Source organism: Tiliqua scincoides, chromosome 2 (genome assembly GCF_035046505.1).
Source record: "Tiliqua scincoides isolate rTilSci1 chromosome 2, rTilSci1.hap2, whole genome shotgun sequence".
NCBI lineage: Eukaryota > Metazoa > Chordata > Lepidosauria > Squamata > Scincidae > Tiliqua > Tiliqua scincoides.
In genome coordinates, this window is record NC_089822.1 from 100274345 (window position 1) to 100301451 (window position 27107).

At 46.8% G+C, this 27107-nt stretch overlaps 2 protein-coding genes across 5 annotated transcripts in view; one reads left to right on the top strand and one right to left on the bottom strand.

Moving 5' to 3' along the window:
- Positions 1-789: 789 nt before the first annotated feature.
- Positions 790-19146, top strand: HOPX (HOP homeobox). Of its 3 annotated transcripts, none has more exons than XM_066613947.1 (3): positions 790-878; positions 14627-14799; positions 18045-19146. In XM_066613947.1, the coding sequence occupies exons 2-3, from the start codon at positions 14656-14658 to the stop codon at positions 18120-18122; spliced, it is 222 nt and encodes a 73-aa protein (XP_066470044.1). In that variant the 5' UTR covers positions 790-878; positions 14627-14655; the 3' UTR covers positions 18123-19146. The 3 variants fall into 3 exon arrangements, with proteins under 3 accessions (XP_066470044.1, XP_066470041.1, XP_066470042.1); XM_066613944.1 differs by lacking the exon at positions 790-878 and adding an exon at positions 4031-4696; XM_066613945.1 differs by lacking the exon at positions 790-878 and adding an exon at positions 8304-8547.
- Positions 19147-20534: 1388 nt separating this feature from the next.
- SPMAP2L (sperm microtubule associated protein 2 like) overlaps positions 20535-27107 on the bottom strand; it is a 39415-nt gene continuing 32842 nt past the window's right edge. Inside the window, exons 7-9 of one of the 2 annotated variants that reach the window (XM_066617490.1) lie at positions 24400-24531; positions 22140-22315; positions 20535-20713 (exon numbers count right to left, since the gene is read on the bottom strand). In XM_066617490.1, coding sequence (XP_066473587.1) covers positions 20599-20713; positions 22140-22315; positions 24400-24531 — 423 coding nt within the window. In that variant the 3' untranslated portion in view covers positions 20535-20598. The remainder of the gene's footprint in view (positions 20714-22139; positions 22316-24399; positions 24532-27107) is intronic. The other variant, XM_066617491.1, reaches the window with a different exon arrangement.

Consider the following 27107-nt stretch of genomic DNA (forward strand, 5'->3'; position numbering starts at 1 on the left):
TTAAAGGTTGAAACCAGCCAAATTGTGTAATTGTACAATTTTGACCCCAATCCTATTGTAGCCTTGCACTGCTGGAACTTGTGTTCCGGCAGCACAAGCCTCTTTACGGTGACATGAAAGCCAGGCCGCTGTCATGTGCTTCTGGGCCACTGCCACAAATGGACAGCCGACTGGTACATACAGCAGCTGCTTCAAGAGCCTGTCAGCACTGGTCAGTTGGCAGCAGATGTGTGTCATAGTTGGGGGCAGGGAGAGGGAGGGAGGGGTGGATCTCGGTGTCACTGATGTGTGCCAGATCCTTGCTTTCCCAGGCCTCCCCACTCCTTTACCCTCCTCGGATTTACACCAGCAAAGTGGCTGGCACAGGTCCAAGAAGACCCATTGGTGATCAGGCTGCCTACCTGTGATTAAGTAAAAAAATATTTTTACTTACACCCTGCTGGTTGTCTGATCCCCTCCCCCACTGACCATTAGATACAGTGTATGTTCTGTCAACAGGACTGCATCCGAATCCAAGGTGGGGGATATGATTGGGTAGCCAGGTTCTTTACATCATGTATATGACTGTTCCTTACACAGAACCGTTCATTATTTTGAAACATTGTATGCACAAACCTCACTGCACCCATGTTGACAGCATTGTTCTTTCAAGCGATACTTCCTCCAGCCACCAGACAGCTTCAACAGAAAAATCACTGCATAGGGAGGAGACGTTGTACCAGTTGCCTAGCACTGCTCCTAAACAGGACTCATGGGAATGGAATTTTGCTCAAGGTCTGCATCCCACGTTTCTTATGGAGACATGGAGGCACATGCCTTTGTCTTCAGGTGCACGTCAATGTAGCCTAGGGAGGACAACACACACATCTCTCTTACAGGTAAGTCACACTTTCAGCAGAACTCTTGATTTCACGGAGGACAGCTCTGTCAACAGGGAAGTAGATCTATCAATAGCTACCTGCCATGTAAGTTAGGTAGAACCTCCATGGACAGGAGCAGTGTAACTCTGGGGCCAAACAGCATGAGAGGGTCATTATCTTCACATCCTGCTAAAGAACTCCAAGAGGCACGTGACTGGCTGCTAAACGACTCTTCTAATCCTGCCAGGCAGTTTGTTTGTGCTTAAGTGTGCCTCCCCAAGGAAACAGAAGTATGTTCATATAACATTGGCTTGTGAATATTCCCACCAAGAATTTTAGAAAGCCATTTTATCCTGAGTCTGACCATTGGTTCATTTAGCTTGCTATTCTTGACACTGATCGAAGCTTTCCAAGGTTTTCAACAAGAAGCTACAGGGACTGATAGCAACTGCTATCCTGCACATGCCTGATCTTGTGTGATCTTGGAAGCTAAGCAGGGTCAGGCCTGGTTAGTACTTGGATGGGAGACTGCCTGGGAATACAGGGTGCTGTAGGCTTCTACCATAGTCTTTCGAGACTGAAGGTTGCCAACCATTTTTGCCAGGCATTGAACCGGGGATCTTCCACATACAATGCAGATTTTCTGCCACTGAGCTACAACCCCTCCATGTAACTTTAAACTACAGCATTCCATAGGGTTTTATAACAGTACAGTCCGATGCGTGAACATGCTGTGTCAATGTGCCACTTGGCCTTCTGAAGGGGAGGCCAAAAGAAGAGAAGGGGGAAGATGGTTCCATAAGTGCTCCTAAAACAGAGGAGAGGTTGGATTTGTCTTTTCTTAAATTACCAAGTCACATTCTGTCACGTTCTGGCAACTCCTGTGACGCCTCTGGAACCAACCGTATTGGCCCCTGCCTTTCCATTGGACCATTCCAGCGACGTGGAGAGGGGGATTTGCTGCATGGGTAACAGCCTATCCTCCATACCTACTTTACCCAGGCTTCGCGCACTGGAGAGGACACTGTTCCAGAACCACCATTCAGAGTGCGATACCATAGTCTTCCGAGACTGAAGGATGCCAAGAAGAAGTAAATTACCAAGAGGAAACGAGTCACCTCCAGGCCTGGTCCCAGGAACCATTAAGCATTAGCATGTGGAAATTATAATGGAAACGTCGGCCAGCCATGACACAATGCTTGGGAGAAAGATGGGACAAAGTGAAATGGACATTAAAAAGAAACCCAGACAGGGTAAGTACAGGCCTGTGTGTTGAATCAGTCTCTGAATCCCTTCAGCCCCAGGGGTCAGATCTCAGTCTGGAAGAATTTTGAGAGGCTGGGAAAAAGAGAGTTTGGCATTTCCCTGACATTTTATTGCACACTTTTTCTCTTGCTGTTAAAATACCCTGAATCTGTCTGCCAGTGATTGGATCACATCGCAGTGCGCTTGCTTGGCCGAAGACCAGCTGCAATAGCAAAGATGACCTATTCCTTGCTTTGTGCCTGCAAAATATCTACCCAAGGGCTGCGGCTTTTCACACTGCCCTGACAGTGTCTGTGCCCGAGCTTTTAAACAAACCTAGAACTATTACACCATAGGCCTGGAAGAAATCTCCTCCTTCAAAGCCAGCACTTTGCAAGGAGTGCTAAACCATTCCTCCCTCTTAACCAAACATTCCCCTTGAAAGTGCCACTAGCTCGACTACCCGTCTGATTCAGGTTTTCCTTCTATCTTCTGTGTGTGTATTTGCCTGGTGGAAAAATGCAAGTGTTTATCCTACAGAAAGGCCTTGCAGACAATTTCCCAGCATCTATATATGATCGTTACGTGGAGCACTTGGTAACATCTTCTATGTGTCTGGCACTGCTGAAGCCAAACAACCAATGCAGGCCACTCGGCTGCTGAATGACTGAATTTGCTTTGGGCTATAGGTTGGTTGCACATTCAGTGGACTCTGATGCCAACTGATCCAGGCATTCCTGCAGCTCACGCAGGTGCAGCTGCCCACCTATGTGTTTGTAGCAGTGCGCCATGATACTGCACCATGCCATTCACTGAATCACATACCATAGAGTTGGAAGGGACTTCACTGGTATCTTTGTTGAAGGTCTCTTGGTGCACAGGACTAATGACTGGAGCTGCATTGGAATAGTAACTGTTGACCCATCCACTTATGCTGACTCCCACAACTACTGCCTTCTCCAGAATGGAATCTTTCTCAAAAACAAAATCATGGACACAGCAGCATGTGAAATCACTTGGAGGCTCCTGCTCACCCCAGACCTCTAGCCACTCCAAGCCTGTGCCATTGTCACGTCATGGCCACTCATACGCACTGACTTCCTGCTTCCTCTTGTGCCCTGTTGGGCTCAGATTTCCTTGTGGGAAATGGCTGCAGCTACAGTACACGTCCAGTAGTAGGAGAGGTACAAACGAACACGTGGTTTAGCTGGGAAAGGAGAGGGCAGGTGCTCTCTGAAGAAAGATGCATCGCAGAGGGTGGCTGCCCCTCAATGTGGAGCGTGTTTGTGTGACTCTTGATTCCGCAGGACTGGGGCATGGGGAGTCCTGCCAGGACTAGAATGAGACACCAAGGCACACTACAAAACAAAGGCTGCCAGTTACAGAAGGTCATTCTTGGCTATGCAGAAAGCTAGGGAACTGTCCATTCACTGGTCAATTGCACTATGAAATTGATCCATGGATCAGAACCCCAATCCTAGACCAGTCCTTTTCAGCTACGCTTCTGAAAATAATCTGGAGCAATTGCCCAGCTCTTCGATAAATTCAGTCCAGATGAGAATGACAAAATCTGATCAAAATTACACCTTTGAAGCATTCCTCTGAGGGCAATACTCCCATTTTGCCTCTAAGCCTCACTCTGGTGCTCTGCCCCTGGCTGCACCAGCTCACTTCCAACCCTGCTTCTGCTCCATCTTCTGCTGTGGCGTATCTCGCACAAAGCTGTCAAGGGAGTGGTACTCTCCTCCCCTGTGCAGGGCATTCCCTACATACCAAGCAAGTCAGTCATCACACGTGCTTGCCTCTGCTCCACATGTGACGGCACTCATGCGCAGAGTGCACATCTTTTGCAGGACCGATGTCCTTTGCTCCGATGACAGGATGTGGACACTGCCGGAATGAAGCACCATTGTGGGGGAGGGAGGTTGCATCAGGCCTGCCTCCCCTTCCTGCTGGATGGATGTTTGTACATTCCACACCTCTAGGGAAACAAACAACTGGTGGTTAATTAGGCAACTGGCAGAATGACACCAGAAGTGGCAAGAGTCCAGCAGAACACATGAAACTGACTTCAGCAGCGGGCTGCAGCATCTCTCTCTATCTCTCTCTCTCTCTCTCACACACACACACACACACACACACACACACACACACACACAGACACACACTTCATGAGACGTCACCATCCTCTGAAAATGAAGCCAACAGTCTGCTCTGGCTCTCTCGTCTGCTCCTGAGGACCCTGGCTCTGTTTTATGCGAAGAGCGAGAGGAACTGCAGCTCAGACGAGTTTAGCAGATCTATTTGAAGACTGCTTTTTTTCCCCCCCTGCATAAGCAAGCTGACTGCCAAACCTGAATTGCCAGCAGGGAGAGCAACTGAACAGCTAAGCAGCTGCTTTGAGTTCCAACCTGCCTGTGGTGCAGGTTTTTCAAGTCACACACACCTGCCTGTCACATACTCTTTCATTCATTCATTCATACACACATGCACACACACACACAGTTGCTGCTAAAGGTAGCCGCCTACATAGGTACTTAAACATTCACCCAGGACCAGAGCTGTTGAAAGAAGATCTGGTTGCTTCTCAGGTAAGTGAGAGCTCGAATAGAATGCAGGGATGTGACCTAAGGTCCAGGCTGCCGTGAATGATCCCTCAGTGATGCTCCTTCTCTCTGATGGAAGCAGGAGGCAAGAGGCCAGGAATGTGCACTGAAGCAGCCTGGGCAGGAACTGTAAACAGAATGCAAAAGGAGAGGAGTTCCAAGATTGTCAGGTGTCTGCCGAATGGCACATTCAGAGAAAGGGAGCATTTTCATCTTACGTTTGACTGCTTGTTGCTGTTTTCTAAACAAGTGTTAATTGCAGTGTAAAATGGGCAAAAAAGGACAGAACCTACCTCTTAAGCACTTAGTTATCTAAATGTTGACAGCAGGGGAGACAACCAAGGAAAGGAAAAGACAAGGGTAACAAGCAGGGGTGGAAGGGGAGGAAAGAAACACTTTTATGGAGCTGTTTGTTATGGTATCAATATGACCATGCCATCCTGATCATTAGTAGTTGAATATTTCTGTAGTCTTTTTGCTTATTTGAAATGTCATAGTACTTAGCAGATGACTTGTGACAGTGGGTGAGATTTCATCTCTGATGCTTGCAGTCACAATCAGGGGATGCCGGCAAGCCTAAAGTACTCCGTTGTCAAAAGCTGAACTAACATTTTACAATCAAAATGTGGGCTTGAATTTTGAATTCAGTGTTTCACACTCAAAATTGGAGTGGCAAAGGGTGAATTGGGACAATGCTTTCAAGTCCAAACCAGCCCACATATTAAAAGTGGGATTAAGAGTGTGTATAAAGGAGTGGGTTGGACAGAACCATCCCTCATGTGATTAGAGAGAAAAGTGGGGGGACTGAGGAGACGGTGAGCATGTACATCACTTGACATGTGGGGCTCATTTAAACTTCAGGGTACTCTCTAAACTGGCCCACTATGGGAAAATATTCACCAAGCTTTGAATATCTGTGAATATGTGTTTCAGTTTCATAATCCTGTTTTGAAACTTCCGCCAATTTCCTCTAGAAGTTCAAGGGTAGCCTTTTATGGGGCCAGTTTTCATTATGAGGAGACAACACTGGAGATTTATGGTATTTTTATGAAAATGATTCATTTAGAGTGCGCACACTGCTCCGGAGGAGCAAGCACACACACCCTATGGCAATGCTCATCTTGAAGGAGCACGAGTTCCCCCAAATTCAACAGCATACTTTCATAGCCCTCGATGGCAACTTCTTGCCAACCAGCTATAAAATTCAAACTCGTTTCTCCAGCTGCCCGGAATCAAACTGAGAAACCATTTCCTTCAGTCCCTACCTGAGCAGGTGTAGTGTGGCACAAATCTCACTAGCCACTGCTGACCAAAGGCTATGGAGCAAGTACCTTCAGTTGGTAAACTGCGCACAAAGTTGATAAATAGTGATTTTGCATCTGCAAAGGTCATTTGCGCCAAAGCTTTCAGGCTGATCAGGTTCTGTTTTTTGTTTGCCAAATGAGTGTTCATTTTGCTGGTTCGCTGGTGTTTTCAGGGCAAAACCACCACCTTGTGGAATATGGTGCTATGTGACATTGAGAGAGCCCTTGTGGTAGTCACACTGGGAAAGAAGAAATGAATTGGTGTGTTTCCAGAGATCCCTTCTGCTCCTTTCCATGAGGACGGTGCTTGCCAAGAGTTTGTTTTGTGAGGACATAGAAGGAGCAGGAAACAGAGAGGGAGTCTAATAATAGCAGTAGCGCTGCAGCCTGGTTTGTGGATCATTGAAAGGTTGTGCTGTACACAGCCAGCTGGTGGACAGAAGCATGCATTATGCAGAAGGATACTCTTCCTGCGATAGTGATGGAGGGGAACATAATGGGAAGCTTCTCTCTTCCCTGTGAAATAAGAACTCAGCTGTTGTTTGCACCTGGCAACAACCAACCCAATACCTGCCATTCAAATGAAGCGTTTGTTCAGCTGAGTTTGTCTGATCCTCCTTCGCTTGCTCCCTAAGCAGCTGACAAAAAAGGACCAGTCCCTGAGTCAGGTGCCTGGAATGGCATGGGAGAGATGTCCCTCCAGGTTGAATTGAGGAGATCCGACATCCTGTTTCAGACCAGTCAGTCTTGGTTGTTAAAATGCACTGGGACCTAATTTCAGATTGACATTGGGGTGGGGAAAGATTCTCAACACAATTTAAAAGCTGGCACTTAAATCAAACTGTATAAAGTTGATTAGACTGCATAAAGCTGAGGTGGCGTTGGTTGTGTTCCTTTTTTGCTTGCTCCTAATAGTCCTAATAGCTCCTAATAATGTGATTAATGGAGATCAAAGAATCCCTCTTCCAAAAAAAAAAATCAGCAGGATGTGTACCTTTCCGAATGTGCACACCTAGGTTGCCAACCCATTTAATGGAGTGAAGTAATAAAGTCACTGTCACTCATATGGCTAAAGTGAATGCTGTAAGGGAAAAGAAGTTCCCAGCCCTGCTTCTCCTTTGCAAATGCTAATGTAGAAGCTGGGCATTTGCAAAGCATGGCTATTTGCAAGGTTGCTGGGTGGGATGAAACTGTTGAAACTTCTCCCTACCTAGGCAGCTCCCTCCCCCAATTAGCCTGGTCATTTCACTGGCGTTTTTTCCCCTCTAAGGGCATGTTCCAACACTGGAGCCTAGCCAGAGGTGGGGGAATGAAGGGCAGCCTTGGAGAAGGGTGGCTTTAGCAGACTAGCAGCCCAATCCTATTCATGCCTACTCAGAAGTAAATCCCTTTATGGTCAATGAATCTTACTTCCAGGAAAGTGTGGATAGGATTGGGCTCCACGTAGGTACTGGGGTGGTTGAGTATTTCTCTCTCTCTCTCTCACTGGCCATTTCCCCTGTTTGTGCCCCTCAGCACTCTCAGCATTATCTAGGCAATGGTGGTGTTTTGACAGTGCCTTTTCTGAGATAACCTCTACTTTAACTCTCCGATAGAGCCAGGAAGGTGGTCAGAGACTCAGGGCCAAATCCTATCCAACTTTCCAGCCCTGGTGTAACCCTGCCAATGGGGTATGTGCTGCACCCTGTGGTGGGAGGGCAGTTATGGAGGCCTCCTCCAAGTAAGGGAACATTTATTCCCTTACCTCCAGGCTGCACTGCAGTTGTACTGGTGCTGGAAAATTGGATAGGATTGGGCCCACAGTTGCTCCATAGTAATACATAATGGACAGTAGTAGAAATGGATTTGTTTATATTACAAACGAAAGCTCCCAGAGCCTTTAAACTGGGACTTCCAGTTTTCACGGGAGCATTCGTATGGGGTGAGGCTCCAAAATCTTCTTTGACCCTGGCTGCCAGATGCCTCAGATATGCCACTGGTTTATAACCCAGTCATAACACATTTGTTGCTCAATCAGGGGGGCAACAAGGTCCTTAGTATCAGGTACATGTGCTCTACATTGGGAGTTTTCGGGGGGGGAGGGGCGCAGCTTGAAGTAAGTCCCATTGAGCATCACAGAGCTGTGCTTTGGGCTGCAGCCCAAATCTGTGATACCGAGAGTCCTTCTGCCTCCAGTCTTTCCTGGCTAAGCAGCTCTCCATTTTAGTGTTGCTGGAAGAAGGCTGTGGTCCTTGACACACAGCCACGGTCCTTTTTGCAGGCAGTGTGTTCAGTGAATTAATATGCAGAGCCGTCCTTGGCCTACTCCTGCTTCAGGCAGGGGGCCTTCTCCCCAGCAGAACCATTCTCCAAACAGGAGAGCTGCCAAAGGAGAGCTGAACGAGCACAATGCTGGCGACAGCAGAGGGGAGGAAGCAGCAAAGGCACAGTCCCTGGAAGGAAGGCTCGACGAGGAGTCGGTTTCTGTTCACAGTCCCAAAACAACTCCTGGAGAAGGAATCCTATCTCCTCCACCATCTGCAGGAGCATCAGGTCAGCTGGTGACGATTAGCTAGTAGCAAATGATCAGTAACTTGAATGCAAAATGTACAGAAACCTGAATTTGTTTGTGAGAGAATTAATGGGGGACATCTCTAGACCAGGAAAAAGGAATAAGTGGCCATCTGTTTTTTGTGTTCTGCTATGCAAATCGTCTTGAGTTTCACATTTTGAAACCCAAGTTCTCCACGGCCTTCTGTGGCCCAGTGGCTGCATAAGAGTTGTGAGCCTGGAAGTCCTGGGTTCAAATCTCACCTGGGCCACCAGCTCACTAGGCGGCCTTAGGCAAGCCGCTGGCTCTGGGCCTCCCCGCCCCCCTTCTGCCAACAGAGGGTCAAAGATAAAAACAATACAGACCTAATGGGGTCAAGCAAGCTATCACCTTGACCGCTGTGTGGTCCCAACCCCGCAATTGTTAACAGAGAATGAAAGTTGAGGAATGCTTACAAGGGCGCATGGGGGGGGAAGCATGCTTAACCCCTTCCAATGGCTGTCACTTCTCCCCAAGGCCACTATTCCTCTATGTTCACTCGCTCTGATTTCAGGACTCAGTTAAACTGGGATGGAAAGAACCTTTCAACCAGGGGGGATTTGCAGCTGAGAATTGACAGTGGAAGGTGCTCTCCCAACCTTCTTTCAGACTCTCAGTTCCTACAGTAGCACAAAGGGAGAAATACAGCATTATATAGACCTTAAGTCTCTTCTATCATGATGTCTCACACCCCATGAATATCCATCTGTCCTTTAAGTTTTCTTTGCCTGTGCAAGTGGGAGAGAAACAGCCAGGAAGCTGACAAGAAGGGGAAGGCCATGGGCTTGGTTTGGGGAACAGCTTACTTGAAGGAAGGGAGGAAACCACCCCCCCACCACCACCACCAAAATTCCTTCCCCTTAGGAACTGCATTTGGGGAGTATTAGGGAATGTAATGTGTGTACCTTTGTGATATTATCAACCTTTAGATCAGCAGTTTTCAACCACTGTGCCACGGCATATTGGTGTGCTGGGAATGGTCTGAAGGTGTGCCATGAGAGCTTGGAGGAGGGTCATTTATTAGTAGGACCACTGGGGGATGTGAGCCCCCTGCCAGCAGTGTGATGTGCATTGTCAGTTGTCCAAAAACTGATGATGTGCCTTGACAGTTTTAGTGCCTTGTCAGTGTGCCATGAGATGACAAAGGTTGAAAATTGTGGTTTAGACCAACCCCAACCCTCCTCTTGGGACACCACAGGCCTAGCAGCCGAAGGGCCAACAGATATATACCTAGCAGATCTGGATGAAAACAGAAGGTGATCACACCGATAAGCAGCCCCCACAACTCAGTTAACCAGGGGCCCTTCCATGGGCATATGCATTCCCACCCACTGATTGGTGAACATTTTTCTTGCTCTTGTGAATTTGCTTGAGATACTCTGCAGGCTCCTTCTCCTTCACTTCTTTGTGGTGCAATGTGGTTTTTTTGTGAAAAAGATGGTTACTCTACCTCCTGCTTCTCAGGGCGATGCCCTATTTGCATGACACTGGGTGCCACCCAAATGCCTGCATCCGGCTGGAAAATAGAATCGCTGAGTCAACTGCATAGGGACAGTGACTCCTTGATAGTCAGGACCCTTTATGTAGCATGCCTAAAATTTTGCCCGCTTTAGTGGTTTCTCATGCAGTGACTTGATCCTTGTAGGTTCTATATATAGAGATTGCATAATGGTGCAGTGTGACAATTGATTGATCGAAGCCTGAGCAGCTTCCCACACCAAATGGAATGGCAGCAGATGCGGGTTCTGAATCACTTCTACTGCTACACCTCTACAGCACAGCAGCGTAGGACCAATGCGGTACAACAGGCACAGATGCCAGAGGGAAATGAAATCTGCTCACATCCACACTTCCCTTCCCTAACTGCCTTTCTAAAAGCCCCGCGCCCCCAGTAGGCCATAATACCCACCTACTCAAAACTGACAAAACAGTCCAAGCCACACATTTTTCAAATGGAAAAGCTTGGGGGGAGGAAGCGTTCCATTCCCTCCCCCAATTGTCCATACTGAGCTTGTGATTCCGCTTCCCTTCCACAGGCTTTCTCAGGAATTGGCAGGTCAGGTCCTGCCAACTCACATTTCCTGGTACCCCCATAAGTGAGGTGCAGAAATCAGCTCAAAGGAGCACAGCGACAAAAACCATCACTTATATCATCGCCCTGCCACTGTGTGGTTTGTGCGTGACGCAGGTTGGAATGCAAGTCACGGTGAAATGGTTGGAAAAGTTTCCAGAGTGTTATTTTTGTATCTCTTCCTCTGCAGAGGCTTAGATATGGCCACAATCAATGTCTTTATGTGGCTCGGCCCTTCTGAGTTGACCTTGAGCACTTGTCCTTTTTCTCTGCACCTCACTTGGGCTGTGTCTGACATGCTGATACTATAGGATGCACCAGGATCTGGCTATGCTGACTTGAGAGCATTTTGGAAAACCTTTCTGGGAAGAGCATTGAGTGAAAAGCATGTCAGGCAAGGAAAGAACTCGGAAGGAGGGAGGGAGAAACTGAAAAGAGAGATTTCGCATGGTACTCCTATTAGAACTACGACATCTCTATCCTAATTCTAGCATGTGCTGATTGATATGATCAGACTGATATTATGGAGTTCCCATTTCCACTGATGGTACTGGGGCCAGGATTAACCAAACCATTACGCCAAGCATGTTCTAATCTAGACCGCAAGAAAATATTTTGCTGAACAGTAAATGGCTGGCATTTTCAGCTTACATGCATTTTAAGCACACCGGTGCCACGGCCCCTCGAGCAGAAATGCTTACACGGTAGAAACCAAGGATTTCTTGTTGTTGCTTTGTCAAAACCTGATTGTCAAGCACTTGCCATGGATTTTGTGGAATCAGCAAGGCAGGATCTGATAGGGTAAGAGAGTAAGGAAGTTAGTAAAAGGAAGTGACCTGCAGGCAATAGTGAGCAGGATATGCAGGTGGTCAAGGAGTCTGGCAGGCACCAGGTTTCTCTCTGAGATGCCCTGATGAGCAACAGTCCACGGAGGTGGGGGATGATAGAGTAGGGAGTAGCAAGTGCTTGGTTTCTTCTGATCACAGACTCCCTGGCTAGATAGGAAGCTCCATCCCAAAGTCAATGGCACTTCCTATTTTGCATCCTTGCCACAAATGTTAAAGGCAGTGTGCCATTAAAGCTGCCATCAAACAACCTCAGCTGAGTAGTGTCCCTTTTGAGCCTCCCTGCCAATGCATAGCTTGTGTTTCAAGCTGGAGTGTCTGTTTGCACAAAGGTATATGACAGGCAGCTGGTTCTTGACATTATTGGGAGGCTGCCAAGGGGCCAGGGTCTCGGGGGAAATCCCCCTTTCCCACTGATTCCTGAGACAACCTCTGTGCCTCCAGCCTTGGTCTGTGAGTGATTCTCACAGGACCCAGCCAGGTAGGAGGGGACCCACAGGGGGTGGGCCTCCTGAAGCCTAGAGCTTACCCTGGCATATGACCCCATGCTTCATTCCCCTTGGAAATTGTTTGCATCCTTCAGTCTTGGAAGACTATGGTATCGCGCTCTGAATAGTGGTTCTGGAACCACTGTCCTCTCTGTCCAGTGTCCTCTCCAGTGCGCGAAGCCTGGGTAAAGCAGATATGGAGGACAGACTGTTACCCACGCAGCAAATCCCCCCTCTCCATGTCGCTGAAATGGTCCAATGGAAAGGCAGAAGCCAATACGGTTGGAAACATGGTCATGTGTTTGGTGCACATTGCTGTGCTGTGACCATTATAGGAAAGGGTCTTGGGCTCTAGTTCAAATGGAAAGTGAGATGCATCAATCCCAGTTTGGAATGCATCATATTGGGATGCATCAGCTTAGTAAACAGCCAGTTCCCAATATTCTCTGTGGTATGTTGCAAAGGACAAGATCTTGTCACACTCTAGGACCACATCAGGTCCTACACAGTGTAGGACTACCCATCACATCTTTACACAGTGGATATAACAGATGAAGGAAGAGACCTAAGGGTGGAGTGACATCATGATGGTACTCATGCCATTGCCATGTTTTCCTTTCAGGGCTAATATGGGGTGTTGTTAGTATCCAACGCTATGATTGATGGGTGGTGGTGGAGTTACCAGGAATGCAATAAATGTCTCTTGGAGTTTCTGCATTGTTTCTATAGTTGTTCTTGTGCTTTTTACTTTGTTGTTGGGGGTGGAGGGGATGGTCTTTATGTTAAGCTAGCATTTGCTCTGATATAGCAGCTGTGGTATGGTAGGACTGTAGGATTGACCTGTCTGCATCATATCAGCGAGGGGTTTACTGTATTTATTGACATATTCATTCAGTAATTCTGATTTCTACAAATCCTGCGTGAAAGTGTCAGGCTAATTAGAGTGTTTCCAACATGAGCTGAATTTAACAATTAAAGCAACGTGCTTTACAATCAGTAGCTTTAGGCTGCCATTCTATACACATTTACTTAGGAGTAAGCCCATTGTACTAGATGGAACTTACTTCTGAGTAGACATGCATAGGATTGTGCCATCCGTGAACCAGCAATTTGCTGATGGATGTTGCGCTGCTACCACACAGATTCATTTGTAACCATACTCAACATTACATTGCTTATTTTACTCAGCTGTTCATCCCTTCTGTAGGAGTTACTACTGTGGAAGTTGCCATATTTTAAAAAAGTCCTGAAGTAGGGCTTAGTTTGTTTTTTAAACAAAAGAGATACAGGACTCCTCTGTCTGGGAACATCCTTTCTAACCTGGAAGCCTGGCTCCCTGATCCTTGATTTGTGAAGACAAGTGGTATAGTCACAGTGGCCTGGGGGAGTGGAGCTCTAGGACTTCTCCTCCATCAGGAAAGGTTGTGTCACCAGGAGGTGCTGCTCAGGTGCTGCTCTTGAAGATTTGGCAAAGGACCTGAGCCAAGAAGAAGCACCAGCCGCAGCAAGAGGAAAACAGAAATTTCCCTAAGAGCAGATGTTAAAGCCTTTGTTTTTCCCAAGAGCAGGGTGACCAGAAACAATGGAAGACAGTGGTGGTTGGCAACCTTCAGTCTCAAAAGACTCTGGTATAAGCCTACAGCCCCCGGTATTCCCAGGCAGTCTCCCATCCAAGTACTAACCAGACCTGACCCTGCTTAGCTTCCAAGATCAGACAAGATCGGGCATGTGCAGGGTAACAGTTGCTGCAGTGCCAATACCTTTAACCAGAGGCCTTTGAACCTTTTAACAATACCTTTGAACAGAGGCCTCCAAACTATGGCCTAGGGGCCACATCTGGCTTGCCACAAGATTTTAGGTGGTTCCCAGCAACTTTTTTTTGGCAGAGCATTTGCTAATGTCAGTTGAAGCCTGTGGTTCAGATCTTCTTCATGTGACGCAATGATCTGGTGACTGACTTTGTTTTTGCTCTTTGAGTAGTCTGAGAGCAATTCTTTCATTCAGAAGTGAAGATCTGGGAGCAATGTCAGGTTTATGGTTTACGGATATATTCATGTAACCCAACAGCATATTTTAGAATCATTTAAAAGCGCTTTGGCATTGCAGGTAGATGCCAGAGTGGCGTTCTTCTGACATGTCCAGCAGTACAGGGAAGAGTTCAAATGAATTGACCCCCCAAAATCCTAAACAAAGTTCCCTTCAGCAAAATATAATGTCAATTATTCACAAGCTAGTTTTTGCTGAATGCCTTATTTTTGTCTGCATCTATTTAATTTTGGTGTTTAGTATCTGTTTCCAATGGTTTATTTCAGGGCCTCTGAGAGGAATTTTATCAGGGGGTACAAAGTTTCTTTTGGGCCCCTTTCCAAAGAGGGAGGGGGTGAAACAAAGTGGGGGAGGGGTGGCAATGGTGGGTGGAGAGAATGGGGGCAAAACAGGCAGGGGGAAAGTGGCAACAGCTGGAATAGTCTTGGAGCCCAGGTCTACCAGTCTTCCCAATGCAGAGCTCAGGTCTACCTGCCTACCCAATGTACCCCCTTTACCCCCCTCTCCTAGGCCCTGGCTTGTTTCATCCCTTGCCAAGGGAGGGGTTGGGGTTCAGCTTTGCAGAGGTTCTAACTCTGGTGTCTCTCTCCAGCTTGCTGTTCCCATCAAACCTGAGCAAAGATGTCCACGGAAAATGCCACCGGCCCCACAAAGGAACAGCTGGAGATCCTGGAGTACAACTTTAGCCGAGTAGACAAGCATCCTGACCCAACCACCCTGTGCCTCTTTGCTGCCGAGGCAGGACTGTCTGAAGAAGAGACCCAGGTGAGTGACTTGGGTATGGAAGCCAAAGTTCAGCTCTGGCTCTAGATCCCAGGTCTACAGTCCCAGCCCCCCATTCAAAATACGCGTACTTGCAATGCTTCTTTCAAACCTCAGCCTCCCTTTCTCTTTCCCACAACAAATGCATCTGCCTTTCACTACCTTGGGCTGAGAACTGCAGCAGCTGGGAAAATGTTTGTTTTTGAACTGGACAGGTATACGAATTTTTAAAAAGGTACAGGACAGGAATTATGATCAGATATATGACAGGTATGTGAACAAGACAGGTATATAGCTCTTTTTTTGGCTGCTTGGTTGATCTGTTTTCACCCTCAAACAATTTCGTCAGGGCCATTTCACATATTCAAGTACTGAGCACGTATCAAGGGACAAACAGCCAGCCTCACAGGGACTGGCATCTCTGTGGTGAGTTTTCCGCCTCCAGAATGAAATCTGGCCACTGTGTAGTAAACGTTCCCATTAATGTAGTAAGTTTCCCTTCCTCAACTAGCAGCTGCAATTGACAAATATCTGAAGGGAGAGACACTTGTAACATGACAGGTGGAATTTGTGTGGGGAGTTCTGCTAAACAGCACAGTCAGGGAGTGGGAAACTTACTGCAAGGATATTAATCCTTAAGGTGATTATAATAAATGGCCTCAGACCAGCCCCAGAAAGAAGGATCTAGTTCCTCCTCTCAAGTCGGTCTTCCTTTGAGTTACATCTTTCCAATCTACACAAACCAGCAGATGCCCTAACAGACTGTGTTTCTGAGCTGTGGCAATAAAAAGATTTCTTTTTCTAAATCTTGCTCTGCAATTCTATGTAAACTTACCAAAGTGTAAGCCCCATGGAACACTATGGGCACAATCCTAACCCCTTCTGTCTGTGCTTTCCAGCACTGACATAAGGGCAATGCAGCTCCGAGGTAAGGGAGCAAACATTCTCTTACTTTGAGGAGGCCTCCGTGAGTGACACCCAACTTCAGGATGCAGCACACGTCCCATTGGCACCGCTATGCCAGTGCTGGAAAGCACTGACATAAGGGGTTAGGATTGCACCCTAAGACACGTCTGAGTAGATATGCCTAGGATTGCACTGGTGCAGATTTCAAATAAAGGAATATTTGAAATGGTAACATATTGGGTTTGCTTCCAGATCTGCAGCTTGTATGCTGTTCTGACATTGCCCGCCTCCATTTCTCTTCCGTTCCCCCATGTCCTGTCTACGCAACTGATGATTTCCCAGCTACAGCTGCCTTACTTATTGGGCATTAAGTTCATGACTCTTGAGCAATGCCCCCTCTGCTTTGACAGGTCTAGCCTACAAGGCAGTAGAACGAAGTGGGAGTCAGGCAGTACTGGACAGTACCACTTTGGGAAGCTGCAGGTGGGCAAGAACATGTTCAAATAGTCCCTTGCATTAAAAAAAAAACAAACCAACCAAACCAAAAATTCCTCTTTGCAAGTAGAAAGTTAGCTCAGCAGGGAGTGGACTGGACTTTACAGCCCCCTCATGTTCTCTTTGCCTTATTTGCACAGACTTCATTTTTAATGTGGGAGAGCATTCAAAAATGGCATCCCCCTGAAGTGGTACAGTCTAGACCAGGGGTGCTCAATAGGTGGATCGCGAAGCAAAATGAGTAGATCGCGGAGTGCCGAACCCCCCCCTTCAGGTGCCTCTGGGAGGAAACGCTGGGAGTAAGGCCCATTGTACTCAATGGGGCTTACTCCCAGGTAAGTGTGGCTAGGATTGCAGCCTCACAGCCTAATCCTAGGCATGTCTACTCAGGAGTAAGTCCTGTTATACTCAGTGGGGCTCAAGGTACACCAACATACATTGTACACATAAATGTTATATGTTATGATGGCGTGAACATTGTAAAAAAAAAACTCTGGTAGATCTCCGGGCCTTGCTGGGTTTCAAAGTAGCTCTCGAGCCAAAAAAGGGTGAGCACCCCTGGTCTAGACTCTGATGATCTCTTCAGCTGCATTTCTACACCTCCCCTGACTCATTCCTCTCCTGATGCGCTTCACCCCCCCATGACTGTGTGTACTCTGCACTGTTACAAAACAAGAAACCCAAATGTTGTGTCAGAATTCTGCACACTGCATAAGTTATGCAAATTAAGCACGTTGGCATCTTTTGCAACATTTTTTCCACTTCCAGGCGGCCAAGTGACTATGCAGGGAATTGAAACCCTGACCTTGGTCACTGGAAATCCTCTGTGGCTTCTGTGATTGCAGACATTTTCCAAGTATAACTTTGCAGCTTTAAAAAAACAAAACACTCTTTTAATTCACTTTAAAAAAAAATGATCATGGACCCTCTCAGGAAGGTGAATTTTGTGCCCAGTGGTACATTGTGTGCTCAGGCAGGATCACCACCCAGCTCATGCTCCTTGCCAGACTCTCTATTGGTTATTGGAGTCATGCAGATACATCATTTCATGTCCACTCACAAATATAACTTGACGAATTGGAACTGAATGTGTGCATTTGCCTTTGTAGAAAAGTGTAGGAAAGTTCAAAGTTTTTCTTTGATCTGATTACACTGTGGCTGGAGTTGTTTTAACAGATGCATGAATGTGATGGTTTTTATACTAAGGGCTGTTGTGTATTTTTGGTATGTTAAGTGTTATGAGTACTTAATACATTTTTGAAAACTGAAAAGGTTGTTTGCTAGTTCCAAGGGGCAGATGGGTGAGAATCAAAGTGAGCTTGGGGGGGGGGGGGTCCCCAAGTTTATTTATTTATTTATTTATTTTTAATAAACAGAAGGCATGGGAACTTCAGTCCAGATAGAGACTACTGGACGGAAGGATTAACCTTAAAGTTTCCCACCTGGGGCAAAAAACAGTGGGGGCAGAGAGGGGATGGTGAATTCAGATCAGGCGACAACATTGGAAAGGGTTTTAACAACCTTCTCCACTCTGCTACATTTTGATTCAGATAGCGTCTTGATCCCCCACCAGCACATCTGCTGTTTACAATAAATTTGAAGTCACTTCTAGTTTGGGCCTGAGAGAGAGAGATTCTTCCTGACCAGAGGGGAAATAGCCACTGCATTGAGAGGAGAGGTGTGCTTGAACCCTCCAGTGATGAAATGCCGGTTAAGCAACTATGACTTGAACTTCTCTTCCCCCAAGAGTGTGGGGGGATGAGATTTTATCATGTGCCCACATCCTGATTTATTGCACCAGCTCCATTTCTTTGTATTTATCCTTCCATGTTCCTTTGTTTCTCCAGAAATGGTTCAAGAAGCGCCTTGCAGAGTGGAGGCGGTCAGAAGGGCTCCCTTCAGAGTCCGGATCTGTCAGAGACTGACTATTGCTCGGCTTTGTATCTCCTTGGAAAAGCGATGGTGTTCAAATTCCATGATGATCTTGCCCATGAAGTGCATTACTATCAAAACTAACGTTTTTGTTATTTAACCTGCTGCCTTATTTAAACTGTACATAACCGGAGGAGAAAAATAATGATGTAAAACCATATATACTGGTTATAATGTATTGTTTTATAGAACTGAGAATGGAAAAAAAAAAATTACAAATCTGACTGACTGCAGCTCCTACTGCAGTGGAATGAGGAGGACGTATACGGTGATATCATTTCTCTTGCTTCCCTGCAAAACTAATATGAATGAGAAGACTGGAAGAAAGAAAATACCTCCCCCCTCCCCACTCCCAGAAATAAACTTGATGTCAGGATTGCTACCAGAACACAGGAGAGCAACACTCAGAAAATTGGCAGCATTAATTGAAAGCCTAGGACTACTTGATACAAAGTTGGAGCACAAGCCCCAGTTTGCACATGTTGAGGTCTTGGACTATGTGTCCAAGTCCTGGCCATCCTCCTTGGGAGCAAGCCACACCCTTCCCAAACCCAAATGCAAATCCGGGGCCTGCACTCTACAGTGTGCAGAGTCACACATCCAGGCCAGGGATGCCAAAGCACCCTAGGAAAAGGCCCTCAGCACCCACCATTAGGGCATGGAGACCCAGCCACAGCAGGTTACTAATTGTTTGCCTTCTGACTACACTGAGGTGTGGGACAATGCAAGGTATGATGACTAGAGCTAGAGTGTGCCAGTACAGCCAGCTCCTTCCTTCCCAGGTTCCTGCCATTTGTTTAGTGGGCGCAATCTCCTCATCTTGCAGGGTCTCTCTGTCTGCAGTTAGTTTGGCACAGAGAGACTTCCCCATAAAGGCTGGATCATTCTCTTACATCATTGGAGATTAACAATGGCTATGTTTCTTAATTTTTTCCAGAAGGCATTACACTAAAGAAAAAGGATTTTTTTTCCCATTTTTCTCACTATGTTAATAAAAATCAGAATGTTTTATTCAAACTGGACTTGTTGTCTGTGATTGACTTTAAACAGATATCAAATGTGTAAATGGGTTAAAAACCATTTTTACACACACACACACACACACACACACCACCAGTTCTTGGCATTCCATCACACTCTCACATAACACGAAAACAGAACCAGAGAGAAGCCTATGCAGATTTCATTCTCATTTGCTGAAGTCAATGAGGGCAGGGGGCAGGTTTAATGTTTAAACGCAGCAGTTTGTCTGCATGCCCCTTTTTCTTTCACCCATGCAGGTGAATGGCTGCCATTCATTCCTAAGGAGCAAATGAAATGCTGCATTCAAGAGCATTGAGCTAGGGACAAACTTGCCCACCAAACTTGATATTGGAAGGTTCATTCACCAATAAGCTAATACTCCAGTTTGGGGGGGGGGGGATCACACCCCAAAATGGTTTTTGTAAAACTGCATTTACAGTGAAATCCTATGTATGCTCCTTGAAAGTGAGCCTCAGTGTTCAATGGGGCCTACTCCCTTGTTAACTGTGTTTAGGATTGCCTACCGGGCCCAATCCTATCCAATTTTCCAGTGCCGGTGCAGCTGTGCCAATGGGGTGCGCGCTGCATCCTGTGGTGGGGAGGCAGTCACAGAGGCTTCCTCAAAGTATGGAAACATTTGTTCCCTTACCTCAGGGCTGCATTGCGATTGCACTGGTGCTGGAAAATTGGATAGGATTGGGCCCTTACAGCCCAATCCTATGCCTCCCAGCGCCCAGGGCTGCCGTGGTGCTGTAATGGCTACCGCTGCATCCTATGGGACTGAGAAGTGCCAGGGGTACTTGGGGTGCTTATACTCCCTTACCCCGTGTAATGGCCAGGCAGCCTGGATGAATCTGCTCGGATCTGTGCCCACTATTAGCAGGTGCAGATTTCAAGGAGACCCATGTCAGATCTCCCAGGTCGGTGGATAGGATATGGCAGCAAGGCTTACCACCATCTCTGCCCCCCTCCCACCCCCATCCTCCCCCTGCCCCAAGGCCGGCGTTCATTTGTCTTCTGCCTGTCACCTACATTGAGCCAATGCGGAGTGCTGCACTGGGCCAGCGCTGGTCGCTCTGGATTGGGTCCTTAGATTGGTTAATTTACTTGATCAAAAATGCTTAATCTAAGTGGAACAGCAGGTGTTTACATTTTTATGTTTAAGTTATGTTTAAACACATGCAAATTACAAACAGGGGCTACCCTTGTAAGATGGGGTTTGCTTTTGCTGCACCAGTGGGTGGCAGGTGCTGCATGAGAACAATAGTTAGTGGCTATGAAGGTTTTTGTTAGAATAATGCAGCACCCAGCCCATCTTCGAATGACACTGAATATTGGTGAGATGGGGAGGAAGAGGAAAAAATGCAGAGGAAGCAACCACAGTTCTTCTGTTGGTTTAATGAAGATTCAGTGCCTGGGAGTGTTCCATGCTTCTGGAGAAAGAGCTCAACGCTGGGCTGGTTCTGCTAGCTGCTTGATCCTTTCTGAACAGATGGCCTTCTTAGCAGACTCCTTTACAGTAAAGGCTTCAGGATCAAACTGGACAAAGTTAGTTGGGGCCCTGGAAGAGCAAAGAGGATAAAAAGGTGCCATCAGCCAGAACACTTTTTTTTTTTTTTTGCCAAGTGAAAGAATCCAAACCTACGAATTCTTCCTAGTTATAACAACAGTTATGATGCCAGCAGAGTCTTAAGGGCCTAATCCTATCCAACTTTCCAGCGCTGGTGCAGCTGCAATACAGTCCCAAGAAAAAGGAATAAGCACCCCCTTACCTGGAGGAGGCCTCTATGGCTGCCCCCTTATCAAATAATGCAGCATATGCCCCATTGGCGTGGCTGTACCAGCACTGGAAAGTTGGACAGGATTGGGTCCTAAGTTACGCCACATATGAGACACAATGGAGGAATGTGAGGGTTCCTCCATCACATAGCAGAGCAAGTCTCATACGAGGAAGAAGAAGGATTTGCAGTGGCAGACAGGAACGCAATATGGAAACAGGACAACACACATGCAATAGAACAAAGGAGTGACTCGATTTCTCCCTTCATATAGTTGAACCAACCTTGGGGTGGAGGAGAAGAATTTGCAGTGACGTACAGAAATATGAGTCTGAAAAGCAGACACAGCCTATGTTTAAAAGAAAAACTGCCTTAGGTCCCCTCAGGGAGAAAGGCTGAGTATAAATACAATAAATAAAAAAATAAAGGAAGGAAGGAAGGAAGGAAGGAAGGAAGGAAGGAAGGAAGGATGTAGGAGTTTTCACTTCACTTAGCTGACCTAAACATATTGTGGAAGGTGGGACTGGGAGTGGCAGCCAAGCACATATTATACATTCCGAATGCAAGCTATATTTATAGGTGTGTCTCTCTTCTCATGTACATATTATTGGGAGGACACAACATCATAGAGCTGGAAGAGTTTTTCCATGAGCCAAGCCCCTGAGGTTCAACATACACAATGAAAAATGCTTTCGGTGTAAACAGGGCCAGATGACTTATGCAAGTAAGCCAAGTTGCATATCTCAACATTTGTTCACACATCCCTTCCTTCTTCCATCAGACCCTGGGTGCAAACAAAACACAACCAGGACCTGGCAGTCTTTCTAGGGCAGTGTTTCTCAAACTGTGAGTCAGGACCCAATAGGTGGGTTGTGAGCAAATTTCAGGTGCGTCCCCATTCATTTCCATATTTTATTGTTAATATATTAGACTTGATGCCACCATGGTATGTGACTGTATTTGGGGAAATATTACAGATCTGTACTTTGAACAGGCTACTATGTATATGCTTTTAACAATGTTAGTAATTGGGACTTACTCCTGAGTAAGTGTGGGTAGGATTGCAGCCTAGGATTGTGAAAAATGTTCCTGCTTGATGATGTCACTTCCAGTTGTGACATCATTTCTGGTGGGTCCTGACAGATTCTAATTCTAAAAAGTGGGTCCCAGTGCAAAATATGTGAGAACCACTGTTCCAGGGAATCTTACCTCTTGGCAGGCTGAGCAAGTTCTTCAAGTCGAGGTGTAGCTACTGCATGCTTTGCGGCCCGTGACACAGGCCACGCAGCAGGACGGTCAGGCAAACTCCCAGGAGGGAGATCTTTTGATCTTGCAAGCTCTGTTGTCCTTGAACTTGCTACAGCTTCCTGGGCAGCCTTGCTTACCTGTGGAAGGAAGCAGAAGTGGTAGTTCTTGCATAGCACACACTGGATGAAATCCCAAATATCTCCAAGAAAGCTAGAAGACTACATAGGACCATCATTACAGGATTTGGCCACCTTGACCCCAGCCCCAAAACCTGAAAACAAGTGAGTGGCTAGCTCTTCAGACGTCCTCAGTTGCAAGATGCTCATCCAAACCTTCCATGGAGACATGAAGGCTTTTTTGCCCACTTCCTCCAAGTCACCATGCAATACAGTGGTAAAGCCTCTGCAATGACTAGTCCGGCATGGGGGCTGGGGGGGGGGGTCATGTAGGACAGACAAAACAGTCTCTGCTTGAAACTGACCACTACCAAAGACCACTGGTTGAGTTGCTCTGTTGTTAGAGAGAGGCAGGGCCAGAAGAAAGGCAGAAAAGAATATAAAAAGCATGGTAAAATTCTCCCTGCCACAAGATTATTATCTCTTTCCATGGCTGCATACATACTACTTAGTAAATGATCACCTGCATTCACACAGAGCCCCAGGTTTCCAACCTGCCTGGTTTCAAGGAGTATTCTTCGAGCCCAACAATGGGTGGAATGCTTTCTTCTAGGGGTGGATTTCAGATGGCAATTTCCCAGAGCCTCCTATTGAGCATTAAGCAACAAATCTGCCACCTGTAGCACATGCCTCGAGGAAAGCGCCCCAGGTTCTTTTTCCCCAGGACAACCCTGGCACTTGATGCATTCATCCTGCACCGCCTGTGCTGATTTCCAGCGGCAAGGAGCACTGGCAGAGGGCACTTTGGGCCAAGACCCCTTGTGTGCTGGGTTGTGGAAACTGGAAGCACTGAAGCAATACACCCACAATAACTCATCCTCTTTAGTATGCCCACCTGTGTGCTCTCCCCACCATTCCCTGCTAAATACTGCTTCCCCTGTCCCTAAGGGTCTGAACAGATGTGTGGCAAATGCATGCTGTTGACCCTTTAAATATTTATAAAGAAGTACGGGTGTGTGTGTGCAAAACCACCTGGAACCACACCAGGGGACTAAGAAGGCTTTAGTAGTCCTCTCTGCCATTTGTAGCCCAACCACATATGTCCCCATGTGTCATTTATAGAGGAGAAAAACTTCTATTAAAAAGCAACAGAAGTGCCCCCCCCATTAGGGCCCATGCGAGGAAGTGCAAGGGGTAAATTGTACCTGGGGCTAGGGTCAAAAAGGGGGGCCTGGGAGTCAGAGGAGGAGGCCCAGAAATTTCCTGGGATCTTACATTTTCTGATCTCACCCAGACTCGTCGCCCACCCAGGATCTCTGTAGCAGCGTTTGCCACTGCCATGCACCAGCACCACATCAACCACACCAGCTCCAATGCTGCACCGGCAATCCACCCAACAGCAAGGTATGCTACTGCGGTGACTGCTGCCACAAGCCTTACATGTGGGGCTGAGGAATGCATACATGACACTCCTTAACATGGTGTCAAATATGGGGGGAAAGTGGCCTGCCACTGTAAGTCCTTGGCTTGTGGATACCATGGAGTGTATGGGAGCTCAGGGACATGTGTGGGACTAGAGCTAATGCAGAATTTTGATACCAGAAAATTTCCTTGGATCTCAGTTGGCCTCGTGGAGATTGAAAGATGGAGGCTGGGCTGACCAGAAGGTCAGGTCTACTGGGTGAGCAGATCCGTGCTCCGGAGACTTTTCTGGCTGTTACCACCCTCCTCCTGCCCATGTTCTATTCACATCCATCGCTGCCCTTCCCCCACCCTGTTTACCCCCTCCCCTGCCCCTTTGGGAAGGGACCCAAAAGAAAATTTCTACCCCCTGATAAAATTCCTCCTGGAGGCCCTGCCCCTCATAAAAAACATGCAAGGGAAGAAGAGCACAGCATTTCCCAGCAAAGTCGTTTTCACTTTCTTAACAGAATTGCTGAGTTTCCCCTTCAGTAGGATGCTTATGAACATTTACATCTCAGTGTGGAGTGGGGGTGGGTTACTGCAAAGCTACAGCCATTGCTTAGCTGAAGAAGAAAAATGGTGCAGTGATACCAAAACAAATTCAGTCCTGGGCAATCCAGATATGAAAGAATTAGATTTACATGTCGAATTTCAGCTTCAAAGTATCTGTTGTCATAGCACAGGGAAGACTTCTTAAGTACTGGCTGGGCAAGATGCTGGATCCTTGGGGATAACACTGCGCTCATGGCAGCCCTTGATACGACTGTTTCGGCCTGCACAGGGCAAATAAGCAAATGAGTGAAATGGTCTTACCACTTTAGGCTAAACTTTACAACCTAGAAGTTCAAATGCTGAGACCTCAAACACATTATTAGATCTATCCCTGCAATGACGGGGTAACCATGTAACCCTTAGCATATTTCTATTCCTGTCTAGATGAGAAAGCTATATTCTTTTCACATCAGTTTAGATCAGGAGTACCCAAAGCCCGGCCTGGGAGCCTCTTGCGGCGCTTGGGGACTCCCAATCTGGCCCATGGGGAGCCCCAGTCTACAATGAGCCTCTGGCTCTCAGAAGAATTGCTAGAGCCCATGTTGGCCCGACACAACTGCTCCCAGCATGAGGACGACTGTTTGACTTACTGCATGAGCTGTGGGATGAGGAGTCCCTCCACTGCCTGCTGTTTCACATCTGTGATGCAGCAGCAGGCGAAGGAAAGGCCAGCCTTACTTTGTGCAAGGCCTTTTATAGGCCTTGAGCTATTGCAAGACTTTCATTCATTCATATAAGTTCCATCTCTAATATATTCATTTATGTAAATGTATTCAAATTTGAAATGCAAATTAATTCATTTTTTTCCTGACCCCCAACACTGTGTGAGAGAGATGGTGTGGCCCTCCTGCCAAAACGTTTGGACACCCCTGGTTTAGGTGCTATGGCTGCCCTCAAAGAATACTGGGGTCTGCAGATTGGTCTGAGATCCTTACAACTCCTACTCATGCTACAGTGCCAAAGGTTGCCTGGGAATAGGGAATGGCGAATAAACTAATTTAAATATGTAATGCAGATATGGTAGAGAGCTGATGCCTGCAATGGTGCAAGGAGCATTTTGCTTGCTAGATTAGTGGCATGTATTCGCCCTAGTCTTGAAAGCAACATGCATTAAAGGAAATAAGTAACCTTTTAAAAAAAATTCCATAAAGGGAACCCAGAAGCGTTTGAAAAACTAAGTGAAATCCTCCACTAGCTTTACATGGCTCTTCCATGCCACTTGCTTCTGTCACTGAAGGGCCAAATTCCCACACTCCTTCCTCCATTCAAAGTCAAATGGTCTGCACACAGAAAACCCCAATACAGATGCAACCACCCTTAGAGGGTGGAAACAGCAGTGACCCCAAACAGGAGTGTCACTCCATGTCTGCAAAGCAAAACATCCTGTGACACTTCCATAATAATCTGCTCATTAATTATTGCTTAGAAAGAAAAAAAAACCATGTCTGGCTGGGTAATTTATTCTGAGTGCAACAACTCTTATATAATTGCTTAAGTAACAGGATGTTAACCACCCATTTTCGCTGGGCCAAATGGGATTGCATTGCAGCCGGAAAGAAAGAGGGAAACAATGATTAGTAGTCCAAGAATGACACGGGGAATTATGCGATGATTGTTGTGGGATGCAGCCTGTCTGTCTTCCTACTGTGTTTACAGGCACTGGCCTTCACAAAGAGCCAGAATACTAATATGTTTCTTTTAAACCAGCTGATTTCCCCAAGTAATCTGGGTATTTTAGGTGAGACAGGTGTTCTTTACAGATTCTTAGCCATCCCCATCTACAACCTCAGAGTCCTTGGGAGTCACGGCCCAATCCTATCCCCCACTTGAGCTGGCGGGGCGTGTGCTCCATTGGCACAGGCTGTTGCAAAAGTGCCCTAAAGTACTTTGTGTCAGTATGCCTGTTTGTCGTGCCAATAGAAAGGCCTATGCAGTCCTGCCGGTGCAGGGAGCAGTGTGTGCCAGACAGTGCAGAGGTGGGGGGGAGGCTGGGAAGGGGTGGAACAGGGCAGGGGGAGGGTGGCCCCAGGGGTGGGGGAGGGCTGATAGCCCACACTAAGAACCCCTAATCTAAACCACAGTGGGGGCAAAACTATTTGGCACCCCAATCCTATCCTAGTTCCCCAGGACTGATGCAGTGGCACCAGCATGGCTCACACTGCATCATGCAGGAGAATTTTGCTTACTGGAGGTCTCCATGAGGCAAGGGGACATTCATCCCCTTACCCCAGGGAAAGCCCCAACAGTCCCTATGGGGCAACTTGGCACATGCTAAATTGGTGGGCCATGTCATAGTTCTAGAGGGTCACATGGAAAATAAAGAACATTAGGGGCGCGCAGAAAGTTTCGGGGGGGGCACCCTTACTTTACTGTTAGATATATGATGAATTTGCCATAATCCCCACATCTCATTCTCTGTGCTAATTTCAGCAGCGTAAATATTGAAAAATCCCTATAGTTTACATTTATAATATGTATCTCAATGAAAAAAGCAGTGTGTATTAAATGAAATTTTATATGCATGAGAAAGCAACCATAATGTTGTAAATGCTTTGAGGTAGCAACACCTGGCAAAGCCAACACCTTCAAGCAGCAAAAGGTGTTCGTCACTAACTTGCCTCCAACTTTGAGCACATCATGCGCATTTGATTACTCTTTTCTCCCAGCACAACATATGATTTGAATGTTTCCACAGCTCTGGGAGAAAGCAAAGTTGTATTTTATCGCTTTTTCCACTTCTTATCTTGTTGAGTCTGGTTTTAGTCAGTGGTTCAACTGCTACCAAAAACTCGTAACT